The 27067-nt window shown below is 51.2% G+C and overlaps 1 protein-coding gene across 4 annotated transcripts in view; it reads left to right on the top strand.

The window, feature by feature from the left end:
• ERGIC1 (endoplasmic reticulum-golgi intermediate compartment 1) overlaps window positions 1-27067 on the top strand; it is a 105435-nt gene that overhangs the window by 57320 nt on the left and 21048 nt on the right. For 2 of the 4 annotated variants that reach the window (XM_038534742.1, XM_038534741.1), the window contains 4 exons: window positions 9100-9194; window positions 13250-13374; window positions 21440-21544; window positions 26501-26561. In XM_038534742.1, the coding sequence (XP_038390670.1) occupies window positions 9100-9194; window positions 13250-13374; window positions 21440-21544; window positions 26501-26561 (386 nt within the window). Of the gene's footprint in view, window positions 1-8088; window positions 8176-9099; window positions 9195-13249; window positions 13375-21439; window positions 21545-22093; window positions 22199-26500; window positions 26562-27067 lie in introns of all 4 variants that reach the window. The other 2 variants (XM_038534743.1, XM_038534740.1) reach the window with 2 other exon arrangements.

Raw genomic sequence — 27067 nt, 5'->3', positions numbered from 1 at the left:
GGGGGTCTCATGGAGTGGTAAGAAAGAACTTTGGACAAAGCATTGGGAGACCTAGGGGTAGGTCTCTGCTCAGTGACCACTTTGCTGTGTGACCTGGACAGGTTGCCAAACTTCTCTGGCTCTTTGGATTGCTGGCCAAACAAGGGAGGGTATACCAGAGTCAAAGCTTCTAGGTCTGAGGAGGCTCGTGTGCTTTCCAAGATATGACTCCCTGACCATGCAGGGGTCAGAGAAGGTTCTTTGTCCCATTCGGCTCCTAATGGGGGGGTGGCTCTGTGTACATTTGGGCCACTGGATGTCTCAGAGGTCACGCCATCATGATTTGGAGTTGGAAACAGGGACAGCAGGAAGATATTGAGACCTACTGTGTACCATACACCTGCTGGTCTTTCTAGGCTGCACCCCATTCTCTGGGGAGGTGATATTCTGATATTCTGAGCAGGGTGAATGGGGCACATGTGTGACAACAAGCAGGAAGCCCCAGCTGGGGCACCAGGGAGGCTTTATGTATTCTAGACAGTGCCACTAGGAAGTGCAAAGGCCCTGTGGCAGGAATGAACTGGCATATGTGCAGAGCAGATAAAGAGCTGGTGTGGCTGGAGCAGAATGAGCAAGTAGAGAGAGTAGAGTATGGAGTAGGAAAGACCAAGTTGGGGTAGGTCCTGCACGCTGTTGTGTATTAACAGGTCTCATTCTTGGTCCTGTGCTCCCAGAAGTCAGAAACCAGGTCTGCCTCATTCATTTGCTGTCTGGTTCCTTGCTCAGAGAAGCTGAAAATGCCAACAGTGGACACAGGCCATGAACAAGTGAACAGAACTAGAATATATGAATCAGTAAAAAAAGGCTCTGATGAAAAAAAAGCAGGGCAGGAGACAGAGAAGGTATGTGATATTTGGTGAGGTTTAAACAAGATTATTTGCCAGGAAAGTGCTTAATGTAGCACCCAGTAATGCTTTAATATCCATGGATCCATAGCTCTTCATGCATTTATCTCATATTTATTTTCCATCCAATGCGAAAAAGGTTGTAAGACTGCCCAGTGCCTGGTGTATAAGGAACATTCCATGATTGTTAATTTTCTTGTCCCCTCCCCTGAGCTGAGATCAGCCTCCCTCACCTCCTGCTGATATTGTGAGGGGCACCTGATTTAGCTCTTTGTCAGCTCAGCCCACAGTGAGATAGGGTGCTGAGACAGCGGGCCCCAGACAGGTAAGTTGTGACATCAGAGCTTGGGACTGGAGCAGGTGGGGTCCCGTGTGCTGTGTTAAGGGCCCCTCAAGCAAGCCTGGACAGCTTGTTCTGCTTAAAGGACAGGGCTCCCTCCTTTCCCAAGAGCACAGTGTATTCCTGTTGCTGTGCCCAATGCCCTGCTCCAGGATTTCCCCTTCCTGACTCCTGGGGGCATCCTGGACACTCTGGTCCCAGGACCTCCCTGGAGAGGAAGAAAGATGAGGCGTGAGTAGAGACCGTGGTGAGTATCAGACCATAGGGCCGTTCACCGTGTGTTTACCTTTTGTCTTCTGCTAAGCTCTTCATTTGCCATGTGAGTGGCTGGAGGATAGGAAGGGAGGCAGGAATGAGAAGAGAGACCTGTCGGGAGCCCAAGGGCAAGAAGCTCCATCCGTGACATGCAGTGACCCTAATGGCCCTTCTCTCCCTGTTGCCATGTGACCACGGTGCAGGAGTGCCCAGAGGAGTCTGTAGGGGTGAGGACTGAGGACTCCACAGAAAAATCCAGAGGAGAAAGGATTGTTCCTGGTCTTCCCTCTATGAGAAGCTTCTCTGACCTTGGGAAGGCCTGTCCGTTTAGAAAGAAATGAAGGTCACAATTCTTTAATGGAAGGCTGACCCTCCCTGGCAGTTTGTGACCACAGTGGTTCAGCTCCCCGCCCCTCACCCCCCACCATGAGATTGTATCCCAAGGAAATGAGGTCACTGCTGGTAGGATCAACATTGCTCCAACCCCGACCTGTGGTTATCACTGACATAAGACACTATTCTGGCCCAGCTCAGTGGGAAAGGAGGCCTGTTGGTTTGGGCAGTTGGACTCTAACCTGGGCTTTAGACAGGCCACTAATTACCCTTGGGAAAGTGGCCCCATAGGGTGCTCTGCAGCCTCAGGGTTCCAGGGGAGCAGGCCTCCCTCCTCAGAGAATGTGGCTACAAAACTTTCCACCTTTTGACTGCCCAGGCTTGGCCACTCTTAATGATTAACCCAGTGAGGATTTATAATAAGAAAATGTAGTGACTGGAACTCTCCATTGATAATTTATAGTACAATACAATGTATTATACTTTCTATTTACAATTTATAATGGGGACACACGTACCAGCCAGCCTTCTAGGTTAGCACTTTACAGTGATCATCTTGTTTAACCAATACAGAACCCCTTATGGTAGGTTCTCCTGTTAGCCTTAGCCTTACTTTACATCTGGAGAAACTGAGACACCAGGAGGCTCAGCCACAATGAGGTAAGTGGTGGAGCCAGAGTCAAACCCAGGTCCATCTGATGCCGGAGCCCAGCCTCGGCACCCCTGCCCTGTCATACCACCTTTTTCTTCTCAGAGCATGCCCAGGTGCATGGGAACAGATGCTTTTTGGTCAGAATGTTTGACTGGAAGACTCAATTACACCCTTACAGGGTGAGGTGGCCGAGCAGGCGGTCAGAACTCCAGGTAGCCATTGCCCACCTAGCAGGAGCCTGAACTGTGTCTTCACGTGCTCCAAAGCAGGCCCCGAAATGGGGAGGCCAGTAGCTTAACCCGGAGGAGGACCTGGCCATCTCCCTGAGAGCCCAAGTCACCCTCTCTGAGGCCCAGGTTGGGAGCTAGAGGCGGGTAGAGAGACCCAGGGTAGTTGTGTGAAGGAGTGCTGGCAAGCCTGAAGGCTTCTGAGCCCGGAGTGACTGGACCAGGTTCATGTTGCAGCAAGATCACCTCTTGTGAAGATGGATTGAGGGCCAGGTGACCCTGGAGACCAAGGCCCAGGTGAGGAGACTGGGTGATGGTGGTAGAGAAGGGCGTAGGGGCAGGACTCAGTGGCTGAGAAGGGACTTTTGGCCCTCCACCTGGGAGGGAATAGGTAAGAATACTTACTTATACCTGGAACGGTCAGAATTCAAAAGAAGGTCCTGGAGAGCTTGCTTACATAACGTGCATCCCTCCCCTTCCACCCCACGCCCTTCCGTGGGCCTCACTGCTGTGTAAGTTTCCATTAAATCAAATTATTAAGCATGGAGGTCAGCGACTTTGGGCAGGAATCTGAACTATTCAAGTGCTCTTCTAAAAGCAAATAAAATTGTTTTCCATGGATGTCATCGGACTCACGCCTCAGCCTAGAATTTCAGGGCCCTTGGTTACATTCCTCCTATGCTCCCCCCACCCATACCTCCCTAGTCCCTCTCTCTCTCTCTCCCTACATGGCCACTGCTTACTGACCCCCACGCAAGCCAGCCAACTTCCTGACGCTGTGTCGTGTGCCCCAACTGGAATGTGCCCCCCTCTCCTCCACCGGCACACACTGGTTACTTCCCCCATTTATTCAAGGGGTTGTGATCTCGTGCTCTGTGCTCCTGGCTCAGGGAGCCCTCGACCCAGTGTCCAGGTAGGTTGGGGGGGGTCAGAGGTGGCAGCCCTCCAGGGCTGATGGTACCAACTCAGCAGATGGAAGGCACAAAGGGAGTGGACCCTTTACGTCTCCATGCCCTGTGGGTACTTGGTTTACTTGGGCCGTGGGTGGGGATGGGGTGGGCATCTGAAGATTATCAGATGATAACACTTGCATCACAGGTCTACCTGGGGACACTTGCCTCAGTTTTCACTGATTCCTTGCCCCAGCCAGTTTAATGCAATGGAAAGAGCATGGCTCTGGGTTCCTAGGGCTCCAGGTTCAGATCCTACCTTTGCCTCTTCCTGGCCATGTGATCTTGGCCAGTCTTTTATCTGTCTTCCTCGGAGCCCGGTTTCATCCTTGTGGGAAGAGAACAGTAACCCTACTAAACATTGCCTTGCAGTATCTTAAATGAGATACTACATGTGAAAGCCCCAAGCATAGTGCTTGGCACTAGCTGGGTGCTCAGAACTGGAATGTCTTCTTTGATCAGTTATAAGCAAAGCCACCTTTTATAAACGAGCCTTAGAATATACCAGGGACTGTGAAGCACCTTATATCCATGAACCCATTAATCCCTGTGATGAGGAAAGCAACTTTTGAGAAGAACAAACTGTTTTTCTGGGTTGCCGCCTAAGCATCTTATGGTATGATAACCCTTCCGACGCTCAGAGTCTGGACATTTAGATAAGGACTTTTGAGTTTAGGATGCCACGAGTTCCCGCTTTTATTTTGCCCCAGGCACTTTTTAAAATAACTACTTAGAGTTAAGTTGGAGGAGAGTTAGTGACCTCTGCCCCAGTCATCTCCTAAGTAATAAGTGCTTGCTACTCTGCTCTCTATCTCCCGCTGGCTCCTGCCCTTCCCCTGGCTCTTGGCATACACACCCCCACTCTTAGGAGCTGTAAGTAATCAATCTTGGGACTCTTTCTCCCTTTGTGTGGGTGTATTGAAACTGTGCCTTCAACCAAAACGACCCTGTGGGTTGCACTTCGCCATAGTGGGAGCTTGGATGCTGAGGGATCTACCTGGCAACACTGTGTGGGTGGCTTGTGCCCCCTCGTTCAGCAGGTCATAATTGGCATCTCGATATAATACACCAGCTGTGGGCCCCTCAGCACAGTCCTTCCCACAATGCCGTGGGGTGGATACCTGTTATTACCAACTCAGTAAACACTGATATTTATGATGACAATGAAAGTAGGAGACCCTTTCTTATCGAGCGCTTACTGTTGACTAAGATTGTGCCATGTCCATGAGTGTCCCTGCTTTATATCTGGGAAAACTGAGGTTGGTAGAGGCAAAGCCCCTTGCATAAGGTTAATCATCTAGGAGGTGGCAGAGATAGGATTTGAACCCTGAGAGTCTGGACTTCCGCCACAATGCCTTTTGCTCTTTACCAAGAAGGTCCCCCCTGCGAGGCCCTCAGGTAAGTGAGTAACATACACACCCCCATCCTGGGGCAGTCTGCAGCTTTATTGCTCACAGCCCTGGGAAGTAGCCCAAATCCTGACTGCTTTTTTGTTTTTTCTCTCTTCTTTTTTCCTCTTCTCCTCCTCTCCTTCCTGGTTTTCCCTCCTTCTCTTTGAGAGGCTTATATAACTTATAGACAGCAAAGTGCACAAATCTTAAAGTTGAGACTTAAATGTTTTCCTATGCTTATACCCATGTCACCATCACCCCATCAAGACAACATCTTTCCACCACCTGAAGATTCCTTTGTGCCCCCTCCCAGTCAGTATCTCCCACTCCCACCCCCACTATTGTGACTTATATTACCATACATTAATTTTGCCTATCTTCAAACTTCATAGAAGGCTTTTCCAATTTTACAGTTAAGGAACCAAGGCACAGAGGGGTGACACAACTTGTCCCAGGTGCCCCAGCTTCTTAGCAGCAGAGCCAGGAGGTTAGCCCACATCCGTCTGCCACTGCCCTGTGGGGCTTCTCATCATCCTTGCTAGTGACAGGAGGAATCAGGCCCATGGGTCCCCAGACAGCAGTAAATTCACAAAAAACTTTTATTGCCCCTCCAGGTGGGCTGGTTTCTGGCTGTCCTTTCACCTTTTAAAATCAGTTCAGCCCTGAGCTTAGTGGAGTCTCTCTCTCCCTCTGTCCTTCCCTCTCATATCAATCAATCAGTCAATCAATCAATCAATAGATCTTTTAAAAAAATTTTCAATTCAGCCCCAGCCATTAATGTTAGCTAGCCTTAGTGGGCATCTGCAGGTGGCAGGCTATGGGCAGGCTTGCAGCGCTGGCTGGAGGGAGGAGGAAGCCAACAGCCATGGAACATCTGCCTTGGATTCGGAAAGTAGCTGTCTTGGCCTCACTGGGTCAGCGGCACAGGTGATTGAACTGCGTTCATCTTGCAGCCCAGGGCCCTTCAGGAAGGCACCTGAGAGCAGCCAGTTCTAGCCTTACATAACCAAACTGGCCCAAGCTCTGCAGGCAGTAGGCTTCCCATCTCTCCTGAGGACCTCAGCCCCTTTATTGTAGGTGGCACTAGGGAGCCTGGGCTCTGCGGGCTGGGAGAGGCCCCTGGGGCCTCGAGGTGAGTTCACCTGGGTGCCGCACTCGGATTTCGCCTCTCTGCACTGAGGTCACCTCCCTAGGATTGCCAGGGGATGACATCATCCCAAAATCCCTCAGTGAAGTGCTGAGGCCCCGCCTCCCAGGTGGGAAAGGTGAGCAGCTTTAAGGAAAGAGTGGCTCGTTTGGGAAAGGAATCGGGTTCCTCCTCCTCTGTGATGTTTTGCTAATCATCCAGCAATCTCATCACTAAACAGCCCTTTGGAGTTGCAAATCAAGGCTGGAGTAGAAATTGGGCTCTGAAGGCTGAGGAGGAGGATTTGGCTATGAAGATACACATCCCTGGCATACCTCCTGTGCTCCTGCTTGCTCCTCTCCCGCTGGCTCATTTGTTCTCTTTGTTCCCTGATAGGGGCCAACACTATGAACCTGCCAAGCACAGGCCCCTAGACAAGCCAGGCCAGGCCGCCCTTCTCCATTTTCCTACTTGACCCCAGAAGTTGAGAGCAAGGAGGGGGGAGATAGCTTGAGTCCTGGAAATCCTGGGGCTCAGGCAGAAAGCAGACCTGGGTTGGAATTTTAGCTCTGCAATTTCCTGCTGTGTGACCCTGGAGATGGGACTCACCCTCTCTGGGCCTCAGCTTCCTTGTTCTAAAATGGGGATCAGGACATTTCACAGGAAGAGATGTGATAACATAAGCTCATTTGGAACTTTCCTGGTTTAATGGGCTGGAGGACCAACAATCTGTCACTCTTTTGTCTCCAGGAACATCCTTGTGACTTCCACAAGGAAACAAACCCCAGGCGACTTTTTCAGCCTGCTGTTAATTGAGCACCAGCTACATCACATTAGGTGCGAGGAGCATAAAGACAGGGTCTGAGTAAAAACAAAATGCCCTGGCCATGGTCTAACTCATTCTTCCCCCAAGATGTGGCTATTTAGAAGATTTTCTGAGAGTCTAATTGCTTAGATCTTCAAGCCTTTATTCTACATCCTGTGGACAAGACCCTGGCTAATGTTTACAATAGCCACAGCCCAGCCACTTCAAGCTGCCCCCATAGCTGTTCACTAGGGGATGTCTCTAAGACACTTTGAGTTCAGCACAGCTACATGGAACTTCTCTTCCAGGGGCTCCCAGTCCAGCAAATGGTTCCAGATAGAACTCATCAGTCTGCCTGCATGCATCCCTCCAGCCAGCCCCACGGCCTGTCCAGCAGGGAATCCTGCCTGCTGTAGCGTACCAAATCTTATGTCCCTCCCACCTGTTCCCCCTCCTCCATACCCAGTCCAGGCACCATGTCTCATCTGCTCTCACCTGCACTACTGCATCAACCTCCCGTGTGGGCTCCCCAGGGACGGTGGCCCCTCTGGTCAGTCTTCTTGCAGCAGCCCGAGGGAACCTGTGGAAGTATAAGCCTGACCATGCTATTGCACTCAGGTTGTGAAGGCCTCATTAGGGCTCCCAAGCCCATCTGACACATTCCCTGTCCATAAACCAGCTACATCACAAGGCCCCCTTCCCTTTGCTCTGTGCTGCAACCATGGTGACCTTCGCTCAGTTCCCTAAATCCACCACTTCCAAGCCTCTGCACACTTTGTCTCAGGGATTCCCTCTCCCTCTTTCCTGGGACAGCCTCCTCATCCTTTAGGCCTCAACCCCCACCTCCTCAGAGAAGTCCTTCTGGCCCACTCCCCCCAGAGGTCAGTTGCCCTGTTTGTCCCTCCCATGGCACCCCACAGCTTTGCGACAGAGCAAGAATCATAGTTGTAGAAGGTATTTATATAGAAGGGGAGCAATGTCTGTAAGGTTGATGAAGGCAGAGACCATGTCTGACTGGTTACCTGCTGTCTCTAATGCCTGACAGGTAGCAGGCACTCAGAAAGTATTTGTTGCATAAATTCGTATTGCTGATGGATCCTAATGTGGTGCCCTTGTTCTGGATAGCAAGGTGGCATGGCCGTCCATGGAGACCCCTGCCCCCAAACTGTGCTTCTCTTCACAAAGACCTCCACGTCAGTGTCCCTGAAACCTGTGAGTGTGTTACCTTATGTGGCTGAAGGAATTTTATAAATGTGCTGGCGTCCAGCATCTTGAGCCAGGGAGGTGACCCTGGGTTGTCCAGTGGGCAAGATGAAATGACAGAATTGCTCGAAGCGGGAGTTAGGAGGTCAGAGAGGAGTGAAGATACCCTGTGGCTCCACTGGGTTTGAAGGTGGAGGACGGGCTGTGACCCTGGGCAGCCTCTAGAAGCTGAGAAAGGCAAGACCAAGGATTCTGTTCTGCAGCCTCCAGAAGCCCCACACCCTCATTTCAAAAACACTTCTGACCTCCAGAAGCGCAAGATAATAAACGTGTGTTATTTTAAGCCACCTGCTTTGTGATAATTTGGTGCGGTGGCCAAGGAACACTAACATATTAGTCTAATCATGTCTCGGACCTGGTGTTCACCCCAGGGCTTTGTGAGAGCTGGACATTGAGGAGGACCACCCAGTGGAATGGGAGGAGGTTCAAGAGAGTAGGGAGTAAGGTCCCATGTGCCTGGTGGTGCCAGGCCCTGATGCCTACCTAGTGAGATTCACATTTCTCAGGTGTTCAGACCACCCCATTAACAGCAGGTGGTGGTATCCCATTTAACAGGTTCACAGAGGTGATGGTATCTGCTGAGTTCACGTAGAAAGTGGCAAAGCCGAGATTAGAACTTGAATGTGTCTGACTCTGAAAACCATGCCTCTACCACCATCCCGTCCCCCTCCCTGTAAGTGGTAAGGCCAGCGTTTGGAGAGGGCCCTCAAGATGGAAGCCTCCATCCCCTGTGCCTAGCAGCCACACGCTTCCCCGAGATGGGAGTCCTGCTTATCTGAGCAGTGGTCACCAAGGGAAATGGCCCCCGACTGGCCCCTGCAGCTGGGATAGGTGCCCCATCTCAACAGAGGCTTCTGTACTTGTCTCCCTTAGCGTGAATGAGCTCTACGTCGATGACCCGGACAAGGACAGTGGGGGCAAAATTGACGTCAGCCTGAACATCAGTTTACCCAATTTGCACTGCGAATGTGAGTATTCCCGACAGCCCTCTGCTGTAGCAGGACCCCCTCCCTGAGGCAGAGCTGGGTGTGCAGCTCTGATGACCAGGATAAGCCAGCAAACAGGACACGCTACAGATAACAGGTAGCATAAGATTCTCTTTAATCCTTTTGGGGGGAGAATGTCATCCCATGTGCACTCATTTGGAGGTTTTCTAGACTACAAAGCCCATGAAATTGCTAGCAGGGGTGACCTCTGGACAGTAGCCATGTTGGTGTGTCAGGGACTGTCTCCTAGGTCAGGTTCCCAAGAAGCAGAGTCTGAGATTTTCTGCAAGTGGGTTATTGAGAAAGGGCTCCTGGGAGGAACCAGAAGGGTATAGGGGATGCAAGAGAACAAGCAGAGATACGTGTTCAGCAGAGGTCTAATCACAGCCTGATTTCATGGGGAGCTGTGGCATGTGACTGGTGCCACAGTTGGTCCTACCTGGTAGCAAGGGGGCCTGGCTGTTATGATCCTTATCCCTGGCTAGAGGCTGTAGGGTGATGTGTGGGGATGGGGTGGGGGTGGGGGAGGTCACATCACCTCTCAAGGATCTCTAGGCAAGGAGACCTCCAACTAGCCATGAGCAGTCACCTGGAGGGGATGCAGCTCTGACCTGTTAGCAGCTATTGGGAAACTTGGTTTTTTACTTCATACCCTATTTTGTTTGTTTGTTTCATGTGTTTCAACCAAGAGAATGAATTTCTAGTATAAAACAAAACCCACTGGAAGTCTGGTTTGGAGTCACAATCTGGCTCTTTTGCTCACTAATACTGGGTGACCCTGGCTAACATGTGACTTCTCTGAGCCTGTTTCCTCATCTGTCAAAATGGGTTTAGTGCTATCTATCACCTGAGGTGTCTGGGAGGGTCTGATGAGCTGATTCCTACACTTCTTATCAAGTGGACAGGGTGTCCCCTCCTGGACTGGGGTTCTGGTGTCCCTTTGCCGCAGCCGGGCATGCAAGCCGATACCGCTCCTTCTCCTCCCACCCACTCTCTTCTTCCTGAAGGACAGAACTTCGGGTGTGTCTGCGGGCAGAGATAGGGAGCAATTCAATTCTGTTATTGCTTTTGGTGAGAATTACATCACAATTTTGAATCCATAGTGGGCCCCAGGCCAGGGAACCTGTTGAAATAGGTCAGTTTTATTTTTATTTTTTCTCTTTCTCTTAGAAAAATAATTCATCTGGCAGCTTCTCATTCAGGAGTTGGTTGTGTCTCTGGAACAAGGAAATTCTTAGTCAGGCCAGAGGGCTGGGATGAGTGGGACAGGGGAGGGAAGGGATGTGGTTCCAGGCTCTGTCCCAGCGATGGGCAGTGGCCCAGGAAGGACCAGGCCACCTCAAACTTCAGGCTGCATCAGCCTTCCAGGCCCTGCTGCTATGTGAGCCCCTAACTTGAACCCAGGTGCCTCTCACTGGAGCCCCACACCCTGGCTTTTCTTTAAAAGAACTTTACATTTTTATTATAGAAAAAAAAAAATGCATGCTCATCATTGTACCTTCAGAAAATCCATAATTCCACCCCCAACGACAGCATCAGTTGACATCTGACGCCATTCCATCCTGTTGGCCATTCTTTCTGTGCGTTTCTAACCACAGCTGAGATCACGCTGTGTGTGCAATCTCATATCCTGCTTTAAAAAGTAATATTTGATTGTTAACTAATACAAGAATATCTTTTTTTGCTTCAAAAAAAAATCATGTTCAAAATACAAAAATATATAAAGGAAAAAGAAGCAGAAGGAAAAGTTTCCTGGGGTGTCATCCTCCCCAGAGGAAGCCTCTGCTGAGAGTTGGGACTCCCTGCCCACCCCTCTGTATGTATGCGCGTGTGTGTGTGTGTGTCCATCTGTCCGTCTGTCTACAAACATATAGCATGTTTAGGTGGGAGTATTTTTTGGTGTTTTGCTTTTATTTTAACATAATTGGGCACAACTACGTGGAACCTTTCTGGGATTTCTTGTTTTTTTTCTACTAATATCTTGGAGCTATTCTTATATTACTCATGATATTAGTAAGATGATAACCACAGTGGCCATTTATTCCACTCCTACTCCCAGCCAGGTTCTGGCCTGAATTCTTTGGCTGTGTCAGTGCATTAAGATGAGAGGTGCTCTAGCAGAGTGGCCAAAGGGTGTGGCCTCTGGATTGAAACTCTGTGGGTTCCAATCCAAGCTCCACTGTTTCTTAGCTGTGAGATCTCAGGCAAGTTACTTAACCTCTCTGTGCCTTAGTGTCCCCCACTAGGGTCTGATAACATCTTCCCCACAGGGATGCTCAGATGGTGTATTCTTACATAAAAAGCACTTAGAAGAGTATCTGGTAATTTTTTTAAGATCCTCACAAGCTTCGGATAGCTTCCTCCTCACAAGGAGGAAAGTGAGGCACAGGAAGGTTAGGTAAGTTGCTCGAGGTCCCAGAACTGGTAGGGGGCAGAGCCAAGCTCTGAGTCACTGGCCTGCTCTGAGCAGCCTCTCCCCACACGTAGATTTAGCTCTGCCTTTGTACCTGCTGCACAGCATTCCAGAGAGGGCTGTTCCATCGACCAGTCCCCATTGACAGGCAGCTGGGTTGCCTCCAGTTGTCACCATTTCAAATAAAGTTGCTCAGAGCAGCCTTGCACACACGTCTGGACATGTGTGTGTCTGGAGAATGGGTTCCTAGAGGTGGGGCTGCTGAATCAAACAGGGACCTGTTTGCATTTCTTTTAAATCAAACATCACGGCATCAGCATTTCCCACATACTACAGATCCGTGAGCGTCATTTTTAATGACTACATCACGTTTCCTTCTATGGATGGGCCCTCACTCACTTCCCTATCCCTACTGAGGAATACGATTGTTACCATTTTTCCCTTTTAGGGTTGGCGCACATGTAATTGCTTCCAGCTGTTCTTTCTCTGTGTTGCAATCTCCTTTCCAGTGCTTCTTTCAGAGAAATTTCTGCGTTTTCATGGTTTATAAACCCATGCCACTAGGCCATCTCAGGGAATGCAGCTGGCATAGGCCTGCCCATTTTACAGATTGGGAAGCTGAGTCACAAGTTGAGAGTCACATTGGAATCAAGGACCAGGACTCCAGTCCCATTCAGTATACTGAGAAGCCAGAAAAGTGCCCAAGCTCCAGGAGGACAGGGCTTGAAGGTTTAGGCTTTGGGTAAAAGAAGATGTGAATGGATGAATGATGAGTGAAATGAATGAATGACTGCCTGGACCTGTTTGCCCAATGAATCCAGAGACTGAGACACATCATGTGCTGCCATTTGTTAGGCACTTGTCCTGTACTATGTACCAGACTCTGGTCTAAGAATTTTTTCTTTTTTTTTTTTTTTAAGATTTTATTTATTTATTTATTCATGAGAGACACAGAGAGGCAGACACAGGCAGAGGGAGAAGCAGGCTCCATGCAGGGAGCCCGATGTAGGACTCGATCCCGGTCTCCAGGATCATGCCCTGGGCTGAAGGCGGCGCTAAACTGCTGAGCCACCTGGGCTGCCCTGTTCTAAGCATTTTCTACACATAGTCATTATTTGATCCACATAGTTCTCCAAGGAAGGTCTAATTATTATCACTCTCATTTTCCAGAGAAAGAAACAGGCATCGAGGGGTTATGTGCCTTGGCCGGGGTTTCACAGCTGGTGAAAGGCAGGGCCAGGATTCAGACAACATTTTAACCCTGACCCTCTGCTTCTCCCTATAGCCTTGCATTTAGCAGAGTCACCCCTGCACCCCGCAGTCTTCCATACCTCACCCCATTAGCTGCTACCTCCCCCAGCTCTTCCCCCTCTTCCTTTGCAGCCTCAGGCAGTGGCAGGGATGGGACATTGTGGGCTTGCTCCCCTTTGGCCCAGCCATCTCCTTCTCCCCCTCTGTTGGCTGCTTTCCTCTCTGTGGCTCTGGGCCCCAGACTGTGAGCGCCTACATGGCCTGAGGCCCACCTGTCCATGGAGTGGATGGGGCATGGTGGCCCTGGAAGGAGAGCCCCCCCCCCTCATTGTTTCAGGTGTTTGTGACTCTTTCCTCTCCTTGACCCCTGCAGTGGTCGGGCTCGACATACAGGATGAGATGGGCAGGCATGAGGTGGGGCACATCGACAATTCAATGAGGATCCCAGTGAACAATGGGGCCGGCTGCCGCTTTGAGGGGCATTTCAGCATCAACAAGGTATGGAGACCCTGCATGGGCCCCTGTTACCCAATCCTCATCCCGTTGGTCCCCTTCCTACCAGGAACTGGATGGTAGAGCTGTGTGCTCACTTGGCCTCCCCCCAGCGAGAGCCTAACTTGTATCAGGGTGCCCTGACGTTTCCTACTGAGAATCCGGTGGAGGGTTCCAGGTTCCCCGAGGCATGGAGCCCCTACTGGCTGGTTTAGGAAGGGGCTACTCTTCTTCCCAACAGGGAAGGCCAAGGGTGGTGAGAAAACCATGGGATTTCCAGCGCTGAGTGTTCATCCCAGCTCCTACCCCTCTTGGCCAAGCAGCCCCCTCCAAGTCACTGTACCCATCTTAGCCATTTTTAGGGGGAGGATGTGATAATGACACCACCCAGCTCACAAAGTTTAAATGAGGACCAAACGAGCTATTACGAGCTCATTGTCCCATTGATTTGGGACACTTTTATGGGATGCCTCCTGTGTTCCAAGGCAGGGAGGTTCTTGGCTTGGAGCCGCCCAGAACAGGGGGAAAGGAATGGAAGAGTTGGAATAAGTGGGCAGATTTCCCTCATTGGCGGAGCTTCTGTGCTGTAGGGGGAGACTGACAATATACAAACTGAAAAGCATTTTGATGGCTAGGAGACAAGGAGGGAGAGTGGGGCAGTTTGAAAGTACCTGGTAGGCCCCAAAGGACAACTGAGGCATTGCTATTGTTTTGTTGCTAGAACCAGGAACTTCAGCTCCCGAGATGTGAGCACGTGCATCTGAGAGTGCCAGGGATCCCTGGCGGGAACCAGCAGGTTGCTCCACACGTGCTGCTGCACCCTTTCCAGCTCCTCTTACATATTACGTATTACTGCGGGGAGCCTCCCAGGAACCCCGTGAGGTGGCCCCATGTTGCAGATAAGGACACTAAGACCCAGAGAGATGGAGTGTCTTGCCAAGATCACACTCCATGTTCCATACATAACTCCCTTCCCAATCCCAGCCAGACTGAGCCATTGGCCACCCCTGGCTTCGGCTTGCCCACTTATAGCCTCTGTCAGAACACCTTTCCTCTGATCCCTGACATCTGACTCAGACATTGCGAACTCATTGGCCACACCCAGCCCAAAGACAAGTTACATGCATCCTGTACAGCGTTCAAACACGTCAGAGCCAATATCTAAAGATTGGGAGTCCAGATTCTGGCTTTTCAAAGTCAGAGGCTCTAACCACACTGGGCCCACATCCCTTTGGCAACTGCCATCTGGATCCAAGGGGGGCAGTTGCCCCTTTAGATAGGGCATGTGCCCTCCACTCCCATGGTTCCTGTTGGGTGGCTGCAAGGCTAGGCTGGGCCAATGGTGTGACTGGACGTGTCTCTCCCCACGTAGTCTCAGGGCCTCTCCTCCCCACATGGCCTCTGTGTGTGTTCTTCCTGGCAGTGGACTTCTTCCATGAGAGCCCCAGGCTCCCTCAAGTGCTAAAGCAGAGAATGTCACATCTGCCACATTTTAGGGGTTAAAAATAAATCACAAGGTCAGTGCTGTGCTCTGTGATTCAGATTTTATGGTGGTTGTGATGGGAAGCCATTTGAGAGTTTTAAGCAGGGAAGCAACGCAGTAAGACTTACAGTTTAGAACTAGATTATCCAATATGGTAGCCATTAGCCATGGGGGGCTCTTTACATTTAGATTCCTTAAAATTAAATACAATGAAAAATTCAGTCTTTCCATCTCATTGGTCACATTTCAAGTACGTTATTCAGAGAGACTAGTGGCTACCATAGTAGTGCTATATAACATTTTCATCATCAGAGAAAGTTCTGTTGGACAGCCAAACTTTAGAAAGCTCACCATGACAACTGTGAGGGGAGCGCAGAGGAGAGGGCCAAGAGCAGAGGTCATGATCCACGGTTGTACAGTGGAGTTGGAGACAAGCGGGCAGACTAGGGATGTGGAGTCAACAAGACTTACAGATCAGTTGGATGTGGGTGGTGAGGACAGGTGTGAAATCAAAGCAACTTCTTAGGTTTTTTTCCGGACAACCAGGAGGTCCCTTTCTAGATACAGAAGCTTGGGCAAGCATGGATTCTATGGGCGATGGTCCTGGGAAACAGTCGTTCAATTCTGTATGTGTTTCATTTGGGATTTCCCCAAAAGATGTTAAATTGGAGATGTTTCTGGGGTTCAGGATAGTGTTCTGAGGTGGAATGTGAATGTGGGAGTCATCAGTGAATAGATGATGTTGGAAAAGTGTCCATGGCATCAAAAGGTAAGAACCCAATACCTTTTTTTTTTTTTTTTAAGATTTTATTGATTTATTTGTGAGAAAGAGAGGCAGAGAGAGACAGTATGAGCTAAGGGGAGGGTTGGGGGCAAAGGGAGAAGCAGGCTCCCCACTGAGCAGAGAGCCCAACACAAGGCTCTATCCCAGGACCCTGAGATCATGACCTGAGCTGAAGGCAGACACTTAACTGACTGAGCCACCCAGAGGTGCCCCAGAACCCAAGGTCTTGATGCAAATGTGGTTTAAGGACTGATTTCTAATATATTCCAGTGTTCAGGAGCAGGAAGATGAGGGGATGACGACAGATAGAAGGGGCATCCAGGCAAGTAGGATGGGACCAGGCCTAGTTGGGCCCTAGAATATAGAAGAGACCATGGATCAAAGAGGAAGGCTGGTGTTGCATGGGCAGGGTGGACCACTGACCCAGGAGCTACAGGGAAAGCCAATGACATGGAAGAGAACAGGGCTGCTGTACAACCAAGGCCTTGGAAAGTACAGAGGGCATGGGGTCCAGGCCACAGTGGAGGGGTGGTGGCCTTGGAGAGGAGGGAGGGTGGGCTCACAGGGTGATGGATGAATTGGTGGTAGGACCAGGCTCTTGCTCTGCCCCAACCTGTGTGCCTGGAGAACTGCTGCTTACGCACAGATTTTATTGATGGGGTCCCTCTGGAGTCCCTCCTTCCCCTTCCTCTGAACACGTTGTCCATTATGCCCTCTGTGTTGTTACCATCCATCTCACTGCTTGACTCCTTTGACCATTGTTCCCCATCCCTTGCTGATGAATTCATGCCTCTCGCTATTGAGTGTCTGCTGTGTGCCTGGCTCCACACTTGGCACTGGGATGCAGTCCTGAAAGAAACAGCTGTGGCCTCTGCCCTGGGTGGCACTGTGGTCAATTACGGAGTGATGGGCAGCCCACAGCTAAACCCTCAACCCAATGTGTAATCTCGATGAAGCAGCCATGAAGAGAATGGAGAGGGTGTGAGGGTGGAGCATAAGGGAGGAACCCCATTGAGATAGGGGCATAAGGGAAGGCCTGTCTGAGGGGTGATGGCTGAAGATGAGCAGACACACAAACAAATCCCAACTGTGGGGGCCTCCCCTCGGGAGTGTGATTGCCCGGCTTAAACAAATATTTATGCCCTAGACAATGAGCAAAGAACCTGTCAGGACCCAGCCTGGGGTGGACACAAGAAAAGCAGGACCACTACCCTGGAGATAGCCCAGCACCACACTCTCCTCCCCTTGGCAAATATGCCCAAGGCTGCAGTCAGCTCCCCTCAGACAGGCTGTGGTGGGGTCCCCAGCTGGCTCGGGGTGAAGTGGGACTGGTTTTTGGAGCAGACAGACCCTGGCGAGAACCCTGGCTATGGTGCTCATTGATTGGATGACTCTGGGCAGTGGAGCCTCTCAGAGCCTCAGTTTCCTCATCTGTAAAATGGGGATACTAGTACTGCCCTCCCAGGTTATAAGATATGAGCAAATTAGGGATCCCTGGGTGGCGCAGCGGTTTGGCGCCTGCCTTTGGCCCAGGACGCCATCCTGGAGACCCGGGATCGAGTCCCACGTCGGGCTCCTGGTGCATGGAGCCTGTTTCTCCCTCTGCCTGTGTCTCTGCCTCTCTCTCTCTCTCTCTCTCTCTCTGTGTGACTATCATAAATAAATTTTAAAAAATAAAAAAAAAAAGATATGAGCAAATTAAACTACAGAGCACTTAGCACCCTGGGAACAGGGATAAGCATCGATGCCCCTTCCCTGGCCTTCCTTATCTTCCACCCATGGGAACATCCAGGATTTCACCAGCTGGCACCCACTGTCACCTGGGTGCAAGTGTGCTCATAAATGTACATGGAGGACGTTCAAGAGATGAGTCTTCTCTGCTTGGGGAGGGCTGGGGATTCTAGGAAAATGTCATGCCAGCCCTCACCTTATGGCTGCCACCTATTAGGTTCTTACCTGGCCCTTTTCCAGATATACCCATTTAGTCCTTGTAACAGCTCTGAGGAGACCAAGGCACAAGGAATTAAGTAGGATTTGAACCCAGGCAGCCTGGCACCAGGTCCCTGCTTTCTGTCTGTGTCTCCCGTCCCCTTGTTGCTTCTCCCTGCCAGCATCTTGGTCACATGAGCTATGACCGCTTGTGTCTATTCCCTCCAGGTCAGGCCACCCCCTGCCCTTGTCCCTTTGCATGGTGTGGAGCCGCCACCCTCCCCTGTCCTTGGCTTATGCCTCCTGGGAGCTCTCAGTCATGGGGTGCTCAGCAAGAGAACCAGCAGTGACAGTGTGCCCTCGAGATGGGTGAGGTTAGTAGCTGGCCCCTGCCCCTTTATCTCCCAGTATCAGGCTCACACTTGCCCTACAGCTTCCTTATCTGTCCATCAGGAAGTCAGCCAGCAGTCAGACATTCAAGGTCGCATGTTCCAAGCTGCACTGGCTGCCCCCAGCAGCCCAAACTCCCCGCTGAATCACCCAGCCTCCAGGAGGAGGGCAGGATGGGCTCGAGTTTGGGGACTGGCTCCATCTATATGTTTCTAAAATCTACAGAGACACTGACGTAGGTTCCTAAGTCACAGGCTCTAAAAGCATCGTCTTTTTCTTTCTTCAGCCCAGCGTGTGCTGGCATGAGTCAGCCACCTGTGATGGATTCCTTGTGGAGAGGGAGTGGGTCACTGAGTCACAGCCTCGCAGGGAGGCAGCGGGTGGCAGATGTGCGGGAGCCAGCCTCCTTGACTCACTTGACTCTGGGAGTGTGAGGACCAGGCTCCAAACCCCATTCTGAACTCTGCCCACTGGAGGCCCTATGTCACTGCATGGAAAAATTCCAAAGGACACATGCCTGACGCTATTGGTTTCTTACTTCCGGAGGTGATAGACAACGGGGCCTGTAGTCCTCACTTTATGATGTGATTTATTTTTTTAAGATTTTATTTATCTATTCATGAGAGACACAGAGAGAGGCAGAGGGAGAAGCAGACTCTTTCTGCGGGGAGCCTGAAGCGAGACTCGATCCCAGGACCCCAGGATCACAACCCAAGCCAAAGGCAGATGCTCAAATCACTGAGCCACTTAGGCATCCCCTTATTATGTGAATTTTTTTATAATATAAATGTGTTTAGTTATTTAAGGAAAAATGAAGTTAAAAAATATTTTTAAGATACAGTGGGCTTGGGTGCCTGGGGGGACTCAGTGGTTGAATGTCTACTTTTGGTTCAGGGTGTGATCCTGGAGTCCTGGGATCGAGTCCCACATCAGATTCCTCACGAGGAGCCTGCTTCTCCCTCTGCCTGTGTCTCTGCCTCTCTCTGTCTGTCATGAATAAATAAATAAAAATATTTTAAAAAAGAAAAAAAGATGCAGTGGGCTTTACCCCATGTCCTGTCCGTGTACATGCTGTTCTCTGTTCCAGGAGGGTCATTGTTCTGATGACAAACATACTCATCCTAGAAACCCAACCTAATAACAGCTTCCATTGGCTTTGCACTCCTTGCCTCCTTTAATCCTCCCAGTAACCCTTTGTGGTTAGCATCTCCATTTTGCCAGTGGGAAAATGGGTATAGAGAGGTTACTGACCTTGCCCAAGGCACCCCAGCTGGGAGGTGGGGCTGGGCTGAAGTATTAGGCCCCTGAAGCCCACATCCCAGACTCTATTCCAGCCTCACCTACGATCTGAGGTCAGGCCATGCCCTTTCAGCCTGATACCCTCCCAGGTCGGTCCACAAAGCTCAGGTCCTAGTGAAGACAGAAGGATTTCTATAAGAAGCCCACAACTTTGTATTTGAAACAGGCATGCTTACAAAATAAGCCAACTTTGATGGCCTGCTGCTAAGCCAGAAGCTATAAGCTGTATTCCTTCCTCTAATATAGTTTACTAAACCTTCATTGAACTGGAATAAAATAAACTCGGTGTTTTTCAGCATGGCATTCAGGGCCTTTGCTGAACATCCCCACTCTCTGATGTCTGTTTGTTTCCTGCTGCTATCACCCTCTGTGAGCTGTTCTTTTATTTGGGGTTTGATAATACAGACCCTTCTGGTTCTTTACACATGCCCACAAACTGGGCTGGGCAGTTTCTGACCTCTGTGCTTATTCATGCTCTTCCATCTGGCTAGATACCTTTCCCCCTGTTCCCCCTGTTCTCTTATCTTCAGAGCCTTAGTACAAGAGGGTTCTTTCTGCTGAGAAGCCCCCTCTGGACACTCCCAACTGAGCTGGGGCCCTCCCTGTGGCCCCCACGGTCTATACATTCCTCTGGCCCAGTGGGGTCATGCAGTCTCATATTCTGTTGCAAGTCTGTGTCACAACAGGCTAGAGGCCCATCCAGGGCCAGGCTCTGGTTTGGGCCATCTTCCCAAACCCAGCACATCCCAAGGGATGGCTGCATGTGGCTGTCAACCCAGGGCTGCTGTGGTAAAGGGTGGGAGGGAGTATCACGTCCTGCTTCAGTATGCCGAGTCTGAAGTCCAAACAGCCATGAGTTCAAACCACAGCCCTTGACGTGTTCCTTAGCAAGTGTCTTCACTGCTCTGAGCTTCAGTTTTCTTTTCCATAAAGTGGAAATTACCAGATGTCAAAATCAAAATTGCTATTTTAAGAATTAGGGCCATTCATCGCGTGTTCATTCATCCAGGACATACTTTGTGGGCCTCTGCCAGGGTCTGGGGAGTGCAGATCAAATCAGACCCAACTCTCCACCAGCATGGAGCCAACGTTCTCCAGTGAGGAAACAGAAGAAAGCAAGATGAAGATCAGGTGGCAGGTGCTGCCAAGTGCTGTAGCAGACCAAGGGGCTTGGGGAAGGGAGGTTGGGAGGCTCCCTGAGCAGAGGCCTGTGGGAAACCAGGGAGAGAGAGCCGCATCAAGAAGGGTTCCAAGAAGGGGTCACAGGCACGCAGGACCGAGGTGGGAACCCTGTAGCGCCATTCCTGGTGCCACAGGGAGGCTGGTATGGCCAGAGGAAGTGAGCGGAGGAGTGACACTATCAGATGTAGGGTTCAGAAGGACCCCCGGCTGCTGTTGAGGGAAGGCCTGGGAGTGCCAAGGGCAGGAGCTGGGAGCCCAGTGGGGAGGCTGCCCCCACTGTCCAGGTCAGGGCAGCAGTGGGGGCCTGCGAAGGCCGGGTGCAAGGCATTGTGAGGGTGGAGCTGACAGCCTTTCCTGGTAGGCAGGAGGTCAGGTGTGAGAGAAAGACAGGGCATCAAGATGATACCTAGGGTTTGGCCTGAGCAGCTGGTAGAGGAGGGGCCTTTTGGTACAACGGAGATGTCCCAGCAGAATTCAGGGAGGTCCTTGTCGCAGGGTATCAGTACCTCTCCTGGGCTGCACTCTGCCAGGGCCCCAAGGCCCAGGGAGGAAAGAAGGCCACCATAGTCCTGCCTTCAAGGGTCCCCTGGTCTGGGGCGGTGGGGCAAATTTGGGTGAGTAGCAGAGTTGATTCGGATTTAGAGAAGGTTCAGTTGGTCTGTGGGCCTAATGGTTCAACCCACCATGGGGCCAATAGCCAGGAAGTTGCTGGTGGGCAGCTGCCATTTCAAGCCCTGGCCTGTGCCAGGTGCCCAGCTGGCTGCTTTGCATGTATTCTCTCACCTCATCATCCCAATGGCCCCCTCAGATAGCTTCTGTTACTGCCCCCATTCTATAGACGAGGAACCTGAGGCTCAGAGAAGGGCAGTAGTTCCTCCAAAGTCCCATGGCTTGGACCACACTGGGAGCCAGATCAGATATGTTCGACTCCAGGGTGAAGACCTGCACCCCACCCTCTGGGGCAGCCAACGAGACTACTCCTGAAACTTACATCTCTCCCCCAGGTCCCAGGCAATTTCCACGTGTCTACACACAGTGCTACAGCCCAGCCACAGAACCCGGACATGACCCATGTCATCCACAAGCTCTCCTTTGGGGACACACTGCAGGTGAGCAGGGTACACACAGGTGGGCATGGCTGGGGGTGGGTGTACAGGGACTGTGTCTCCTGGAGCCTTCTGTCCTCTCTGGGCACAAAGATGACGTCTCAAGGGGTGAGGAAAAAGAATAGAACTAGATAAAGGTCAGGTGGTCTTTATCTGGACCTGAATCTCTGAGTCTCTGCTGTGTCAACCAGCTCCTCCATATTATCCTTCCTGAGCGTGGGCCTACAGTTTTATTGACAGGACCAGTGCCCTAGGAACCTTGGGCTGAGACTTGAAGCCTGGGGAAAGGGATGCACTTCCCATGAACCAGCACTAAGTGCTAGTGTTTTCTCCATGCCGACGTGGCCTTATGAGGTCTGAGGGGGTGCTGTGTGTTTCCCGGTCATGGAGCTGGGCCCACAGGAGCCACTTGTCTCGGGTCCCCTAGCAGATCTGTCTGATGCCAGTGTGCAGCCTGTGCCCTTCTACAGCCCTTTTGGCCTTCCAGCCTAGTGCCATGTCCACTCAGTAGAGGTCCCATGGTGATGGAAGCCTCTGACAATCCTTGGTTAGGATGAAGAGAGCCATCTCCAGCGGGTCCAGCCCAGCAGCTTCCTGTGTGGCAGCAGTGAAGGGAAACTGAACACAGACCACCTGATCTCCACCAGCTGCAGGCAGGTGGGGGGCTTGGATGTTCCCTCTTCCCCACTGCTCGCTGACTCTGGTCCAGAAGGTAGATTCTGGAATTGAGGCTCAGAGTGGGGAGGTGTCTGCTCCAGCTACAGCACTGGGATCGGGACCCTAGGTCCTGCACCCAAGCCATCCTTGATGAGAATCCTGTTTCCTGGTTAAAGGTATTGAAGGGTGGATTCCCTCCAGGGATTGTCGTGTGCACCAGGAGCACACACACCATTACGCCACTTATGTGCACACACATCTACTCAGACTCACACACACACTCAAAAGTATGCCCTGACATACATGTGCTCATATGTATACCCTAAAATCCATCCCTAAACGCACACACCAAACATACACACGCACGGACTCTTGCACAGAGCACCGCCCAGAGACATGCACAGATTCACTCATGTTAGAACATCTCATATACACACGCATGCCCACACTGCCCCACGCAATGGACCTGCCAAGCACCGTCCTTTATACTCATCACCTCCTCTCACTCTCTTAGCACCCCAAGAGGCAGATACTTTCTTTATTGTCTCCATTTTACAGGAGAGGAAGTTGAGGCCCAGAGAGGGTATACAGTCTGTTGCAGAGCATGAGTTAGAACCCAGAGTCTGGCTTCGAGCCGCACTGCTGGTACTGCCTCCCTTGTGCACCCTCCTGAGGGTATGCTGCCTGTCAGGCACGTGTACACTCACACCCCCACTCTCCACTCCACATCGCTTGTGCTTCTTTCCCTGTTGGCACCTTGTGCCCAGCCTCAGGGGCCAGTCACCACCTTTCCAGTCCCTTTGGAGGCCACAGAGATTTTCCTCTCGGAGACAGCGCTTGGGAATAGAGAAGGCCCAGGCTCCCTGGGGGCCATGAGCCAGACTCCCTGCCTACACGCTCAGTGAAGCACAGCCCGCCCTGCTATAGACTCCCTTCACACAGGGTTCACATCCACATGGTGCCGTCTCTCCATTCAGGGGATTGTCTTGTGGAGGTTCCCCAGCCTGCCTTTCTGGATTCCAGTCCTGGCTCTACCACTTACTAGTTGTGTGACCTTGAAAAAATTATTTATTCCCTCTGAGCCTCAGTTATCTCATTTGTCAAATGGGGGGACAGTAATAGTATCTGCCCCACAGGATTGTGGTGAAGGTAAAATGAATTAATGCACATAAAGCCCTTACAACAGTGCCAGGCACAGAGTCAGTGGTCAATGAAATGAGCTAGTACCACTGTTGTTGCCATCTGCACCCTAACTCTGCACCAAGCTCTATAAGACAAAGCATGCTGCCAGCCTTTGACGGGCTTATGCACCCATGGAGAAGACAGAATGTGGGGTGGTGACCACCCCCAGTAGGACAGGAGTTAACAAACCACAGGGGGTTCGCCCACAGGTGGTGGGCGGCAAGCCCTCCGTATACTAAGCGTTGGGCAGTGCCCTAGCTGTCTGTAGACCCACCAACTCAGCAAATCCTCACCACAGCCCTGGGAAAAAAGTCACTGTGAACTCCAGTGTGCACACGGCAAAATTGACACATAGAGTCCTGAGTTCCGGGTTGCTCAGCTCTGCACAGCCAGAATTCAAACCCAGTCTTTGGCATGCCACACTCCTTCCTTGTGGGAACTCTGGATGCTGGAAGTCTGCTCCTTCTTACCTAGAGAGCTGTGTTACAGGTGACCTCTTGTGTAATCCTCACAAAGACTCCCATATGGTTGCTGGATGGCATTTGTTCTTCTTGCTAAGGAAACCGGGTCAGTGGGATTCAGTAACTTGCCCAAGGTCACACAGCTTATAAGAAACCAGGTATGTCTGGCCCCAGGTCTTCTATTACTGTGCCTTATACAGCCATGGATTCATCAGACCCTCTTGAAATTTCTGCTCCGTGCCACGTCCTGGGGCTAAATGATGGGTAAACAATAAAGAGTTCCTCCTTCCTTCCTTCCTTCCTTCCTTCCTTCCTTCCTTCCTCCTTCCTTCCTTCCTTCCTTCCTTCCTTCCTTCCTTCTTTCCCTCCCTCCCTCCTTCCTTCCTTCCTTTCTTTCTTAAGATTTTATTTATTTATTCATGAGAGAAACAGAGAGAGAAAGAGAGAGAGAAAGCAGAGACACAAGCAGAGGGAGAAGCAGGCTTCATGCAGGGAGCCCAACGTGGGACTCGATCCCGGGACTCCAGGATCAGGCCCTGGCTAAAGGCGGCGCTAAACCACTGAGCCACCCAGGCTGCCCCAAGTTCTTGCTTTCAAAAGAAGAGATCGGATAACTACACATAATAATATAGGACAAGGAGGGTTAAGGACAAGAGAGGCATAGGGTTCTGGGCAGTGATATGGAAGCAGGGATAGGGTTCCTCCCAGCCTGGGAAGTCAGGGAGGGCTTCCCAGAGGAGGTTACCTCTCAGGTGACATGTAAGCCAGCTCCTGAAGGGTGAGAAGGATTTGACCATGCTCACAGGGAAGGCTCTTGGGCAATGGGCATCTCACACATCTTCTATTCTATGACACACCCAGCTGGTCATTTTCATGTAAAAGACCCTCAAGGTTACTTTTAGAAAAAATGGGTAGCAGATGTCCATGTCATCAGAACGATGTTCTATAACAAGGCATGGGAAGTGACTGCTCCTCAGAGTTGGAGAGGTTGCAGAAGTGTCCTGAAAGGGGAGCAGGGAGCTGAGTTTTATGTGGGGCTGGAGACCCGTGTTAGATTCAGGCAGGTGGGGCTGACTGGGGCAGGTTGGTGTGGAAGGTGGGCCATGAGGCCAGCATGGAGGTGAGAGGAGAGCTGCAGCCAGGGCCAGGGGAGGCAGAGCTCCGACTGAGGCAGGGTAGCAGGGAGAAGGGAAAGGGACAGACCACGGTAGCAAAGGGGACAGTCTTATGTTGCTATGTGCCGCTGGCAGAACAAGACAGAGACAGCCTTCACTTGGTCATGGTTATGGGGGAAATGAGATTTTCTTTAAATGAAAAAAAAAAAAAACAGCTGATGTATCCATCATCCATGCAGCAAATATTTATTGAGCACCTGTTACGCACATTATGTGCCTTGTGCACATTGCTGAGGACAAGCGTGGTCCTTGCCCATGTGGAACATACAGTCTAGAGGGGAAAACAGAAGTTAATCAGATGATGACACAAGTGAATGTGAGAGAAAACCATTACACATGACTATGGGAGGGAGCATTCTAGCTCTCGTCACCATAGCACCATCCTGTTGGGTTCAGATTGTCATTCCCTAAGGCAGCAATGGACAAACTTTCCTTTTCTTTGGGCTTGTTAAAAGAGTGTGCAGCTCTGTTAAGTGTGCAATAAACATCAGCCACCTGTGACCGGGATCAAGGATCAGGTCGCCCACTGCTTCCCACTACTCCTGAAGTGGCCCTTTCTCCAGAAGTCTGTCCCCCTCCTCCTACCTCCAGAAGTCTGTCCTACCTCCCCCACCTTCCTCTGGGGCCACATAGGCCTCTGGTTATTCCTCAGTCTCTGGGCTCATGCTTCACAGGTGCTGCTTGCCTGATTAACTTCCCACTTTCCTACAGATCTCGGTGTGTCGCTTCTTCCAGGAAGCCCTCCAGGGTGACAGCTTGGTAGCCCCTGTTAACCATGCCCATGGTGGGCAGGCATGCCTTGCCCTGCTTTAGATTTCCTGTAACTGACATGGTTTCCCTGCATCCTCAGAGAAGCGGTAGGATGCGGCCTTCAGCCTATTCCACAGCAGGCCCTGCCAGGGGCACACAGTGGGGCCAGTTGCCATGAGGAGAGGGCTCTTCACAGCTCCTGTATGTTCTCTGCAGCAGATACAATGGGAGACCAGCAGCCCTGAGTCCTTCGAAGGCTGTAGGGGATCTCAGGAGGCGTATGCTGGGACCCACACCCACCCTTACTTGTATTTCCAAAGTGGCTTAATTGAAAGGAGCTCAGCCTTGAGATCAGATACCTGAATTTGGAGTTCAGCTCAGCCATTTATCAGCTGTGTGACTCTGGACAAGCTTCAGTGCTTCTCCAAGCCTTGGTCTACTCTTCTTTAAAATGGGCTCAACAGTACATCATCGGGGGCATTAAATGAGATGACTAGAAGTATGCAGGCTAGTGTGGCATATTACAGGGCCCCAAGATGGGAAACCTGCTAGTGCCAACCGTGTGCCAGGCCCCAGCTATGTGTGTATCTTGCTCCCTGCAACTTCTCTACGAGGTAGGCCATGCTGGGTCAGGTCCCTGCCCCAGGCTGCACTTGGCCATCCCCTAGCAGCCAGGGCCAGGACTGGAGGAGGCGGCAGCCTGGGATCAGTCCCCTCACTGTGCTTCTCCACAGGTCCAGAATGTCCATGGAGCTTTCAACGCTCTCGGAGGAGCAGATAGACTCACCTCCAACCGTATGTATCCCATATCCCAACTGGGAACAAGGAAAAGGGAAGATGGGAATGTCTATCGAACACTCACTATTATAAGCCCAGGTGTGAATACTCCATTCCCACAGCTGGCCTGTGAGGAAGGTGGAATCAGCCCTGTCTTACAGAGAGAGAGAAGTGGCTCGTGTTGCACCCCCCCCCCGCCCCAGGGAAAGTACGTGACTGCTCCAAGCACCTCGTAAGAGCTCAGGGAATATCAGCTACTATCATCATTATTGCTATCATTACTGCCTCATAATTGTTTTTAGTTGAGATAATCACCTAAGATACCACAGGGAGCCCAGGCGGGACCAGAATTCATCGTGGCTCCAGTGGCACTGTGAGAACTGGGCTGGGGGTGGCCCTGTCAGGTCTGCCCACCTGGGCCACCCACCCAACCCCACACTCTCCTGCTGGAGCCCCTTCCACCCGTGAACGCCTCCTCCCTGAGTCCTCTACCTGCTGGGCTCTGTGACACCTTGGCCCCACTA

The sequence above is a fragment of the Canis lupus genome, chromosome 4 (genome assembly GCF_011100685.1).
Source record: "Canis lupus familiaris isolate Mischka breed German Shepherd chromosome 4, alternate assembly UU_Cfam_GSD_1.0, whole genome shotgun sequence".
NCBI lineage: Eukaryota > Metazoa > Chordata > Mammalia > Carnivora > Canidae > Canis > Canis lupus.
The sequence above is the reverse complement of the archived record's forward strand: the minus strand, read 5'-3'. Positions and strand labels throughout refer to the sequence as shown.